The sequence below is a fragment of the Eurypyga helias genome, unplaced genomic scaffold, assembly GCF_000690775.1.
Source record: "Eurypyga helias isolate BGI_N326 unplaced genomic scaffold, ASM69077v1 scaffold37823, whole genome shotgun sequence".
Lineage (NCBI taxonomy): Eukaryota > Metazoa > Chordata > Aves > Eurypygiformes > Eurypygidae > Eurypyga > Eurypyga helias.
In genome coordinates, this window is record NW_010243723.1 from 1579 (window position 1) to 4457 (window position 2879).

The window sequence follows — 2879 nt, forward strand, 5'->3', positions numbered from 1 at the left end:
CCGGCCTCCGCTCTCCTGCTGCTCAGTTGTGAGGAGCTGGATTTAACCCCTCTCTCTGGAGGTTGCTCTAGCCCTGCTGCTAGGAAAGGTCTTTGCAGCCACTTTGACGTGCCCCAGCAAGGTGGGGACGGCTGGGATGTGACGCCGGCCGTGCGGCATGGGCAGGGATGGAGATGTGCCTTTCCTGCTATTGCTTGGCATGACAGAGGGATTCTGGAGCCCCCATGGTTCCCCTGCCTGCTCTGTGCCCACACAGGGGAGAGTGATCGGTTCCGAGTACCCCCTCATCCCCAGGAGAAGCTCCTGGCCCCAGGAAGGTCTGGGGGCCAAGCTGGGCTTGCTCCTCCTGGCCGGGCCGGATGACAGATGCCTGTGGTGGAGGAGAACATGCTGCAGCCCCCACTTCCAGCCTGGATGCCTCCGACCCGGAGCTGCACTATGAGGAGGAGGAGGAGGAGGAGGAGGAGGAGTTGGAACCCTCGGACACCAGCAGCATCTTCTCCGATGACTCTGTCTACCCTTGCTACGAGCCCTCCCTGGGGGGTGGCAGCGCTGGGGACCTCAGCCTCTACCAGTGCTGTGCCAGGAATGATGCCAAGCTGGTGCAGGAGAGGCTGGAGCGTGGGGTGACCTGGAGTGAGGCCGCGGAGCTGGACATCAACGGGCGGGTGAGTGGCTGGGTGGGCACCCTGCGGAGCTGAAAGAGGATTTCCCAGGAATAGGGTGAAGCATGGTGGCTGCTCAAACAGATGGAGCAGGAGGGAGAGTCCAGCGTGGGGTGGCTTTGACAAGGGATGGATCTCCTGGGATTGATCCAATCCTCAGAGCAGAACCTTGTCCATCCTCCTAGTCTGAGCCTATCTGGACTGGGAGGGGGACCAGGAGAATGGTTTGGAGTGTTGAGGAGGAAAGTCGAGGCCATGGGGAGCACAGCACTGGGAAGGATGGTGCAGTGCCGGTCCCAGCCCTGAGTGTCACCCCCTCTGCAGAACGGGCTGATGGTCGCTTGCTACAAGGGCTTCGTGGACATCGTGCCGCTGCTGCAAAAGTGCCCCTACATAAATGTCAACCAGCAGGACAAGGACGGGAACACGGCCCTCATGATGGCAGCCCAGGCAGGTAGGCGTTTTTGGACCCTTTCCTGCATTCCCTGCTGAAGCAGCTCGTGTCCCAGCACTATTCCCTGCACAACTGAGCCCAAAATAAACCCAAACCATTTTGGCCCCATTCCCTCCAAGTTTCTGCATCTTGGTCCTCTCAAGATGCAGTTGCTAAACACGTTCTCCAACGAGCATTAGGGTAACCACTCGTTAACTGCTGAAACTCTAACACAGCTTCTCTCTGGCTTTAAGGACACATCACCATCGTCAACTACCTCCTCAACTACTACCCCGCGCTCGAGGTGGACAAGCGGGACCCCCGAGGCCTGACGGCGCTGATGAAGGCTGCGGTGCAGGGGCAGCAGGACTGCGTGGCCACCCTGCTCCTGGCTGGTGAGCCTCTCCCCAGGGACTTCCTGGGATATTTTTGGGAAGGGGTGACATTGCCGCTCCCCTTGTGCTCGCACCCTGCGCTCTGGGGTGGGACAGGATGGGATGCTGTGGTGATGCACTCTGCATCCCGGTGTCTCCAGGAGCAGACCTGCATATGATGGATCCTGTCAAGGGGAAGACAGCCAGGGAGTGGGCAGCCTTCACCGGACGCTTCGAGACGATCGTGCGGATCCGGAGCCTCCTGCGGCGCCCACGGGCAGAGCAGTTCAGCACACAGTACCAGCCCGAGTGGCCGGCCCTGGCTGAGCTGGTGGCCAAGGCCCTGAGCCCCAAATCCAGGAGTAAGAGGCTGATGGAGAAGATCCGATCCATGTGCACCTTCAACTTCCCCCATGACCCTGAGGAGGATGGTGTGATGGACCACATGGTGAGGATGACCACCTCCCTCGCTAGCCCCTTCGTGGCTACCGCTTGCCAAACCATCTGCCCGGAGAGCCCTCCCGAGGTGGGCAAGCGCAGGCTGTCCGTGCCAGAGATCCTTGGGCAGCACGTGCCGGATCCGGATGCTGCGCCTGAACCCACCCCATGCCCTGGCACCGGTGCATCCTCTTGCAATGGCCAAGCTGTGTCAGAGATCCGTCTCCTGTCGCCACGCCGGCCCGCCGGTGGCTTCCTGAGCTTCCTGCCCCTGCGGCTGTGGAGCAGGAACATCATCTTCCCCGGAGAGCCCATCCCAAAAATCAAAGTCAACAAAGCCTCCTACCTGCCTGCCTGCTCGAGGGAGCGGAGGCAGCACAGGGAGGACAAGAACCTGCTGCAGCTGCCCAAGTGGAGGTACAAGGAGCTCAGGGAGGAGAAGAGAGCATCTGAGGAGGCGAAGAGCAAGGAGAAAAAGAAGAAAGGGGGGAAGAAACGCTAAGTGAGAAGTGTTGGGGTGGGGATGAGGTCCCAGCCATCCCCTTGGACCTGCTCGCTTTTCTGACACCGGGGTGGCTGCGTTCCCTGGCAGGATGTTGATGCCTGAGGGTGGGGGACGCACCCAGCTGAGATGCCCCTGTGGTCCTGGGTCCCCCCTGCCCAGCCCCTCATCCTCTCCCACCTCGAGGGCGGTTGCTCCAACCCGGCTCTGGTTGTGGTGGGCTCTGATGTGCTGAGACCCTGCCCTGGGCCCGGCTCAGGGACTGCCAGGGAATCGGTCTGTGGCAGGGGGGCTCTTTACTCTTCTTTTTTCCTTTCATTCTCTTTTTTTCCCTCTCTCTGATCTTCCCGAGATCTTGATCTTGCAGCACGTGGTGGAACACGGCCGTGCAGATTAAAATGGAAGTGGTTGCCATGTTAACAGGATTGATTTAATGAATAATGCTCAGGGCTGCTTGGGCTGGCAGG

General features: G+C 60.2%; 1 protein-coding gene across 1 annotated transcript; it reads left to right on the forward strand.

Annotated features, from left to right (window-relative positions):
- Window positions 1–359: 359 nt before the first annotated feature.
- Window positions 360–2412, forward strand: LOC104508053 (ankyrin repeat domain-containing protein 33-like). Its single transcript, XM_010149526.1, has 4 exons — window positions 360–668; window positions 990–1119; window positions 1353–1493; window positions 1634–2412. The coding sequence occupies exons 1-4, from the start codon at window positions 360–362 to the stop codon at window positions 2410–2412; spliced, it is 1359 nt and encodes a 452-aa protein (XP_010147828.1).
- The last annotated feature ends 467 nt before the right edge of the window (window positions 2413–2879 follow it).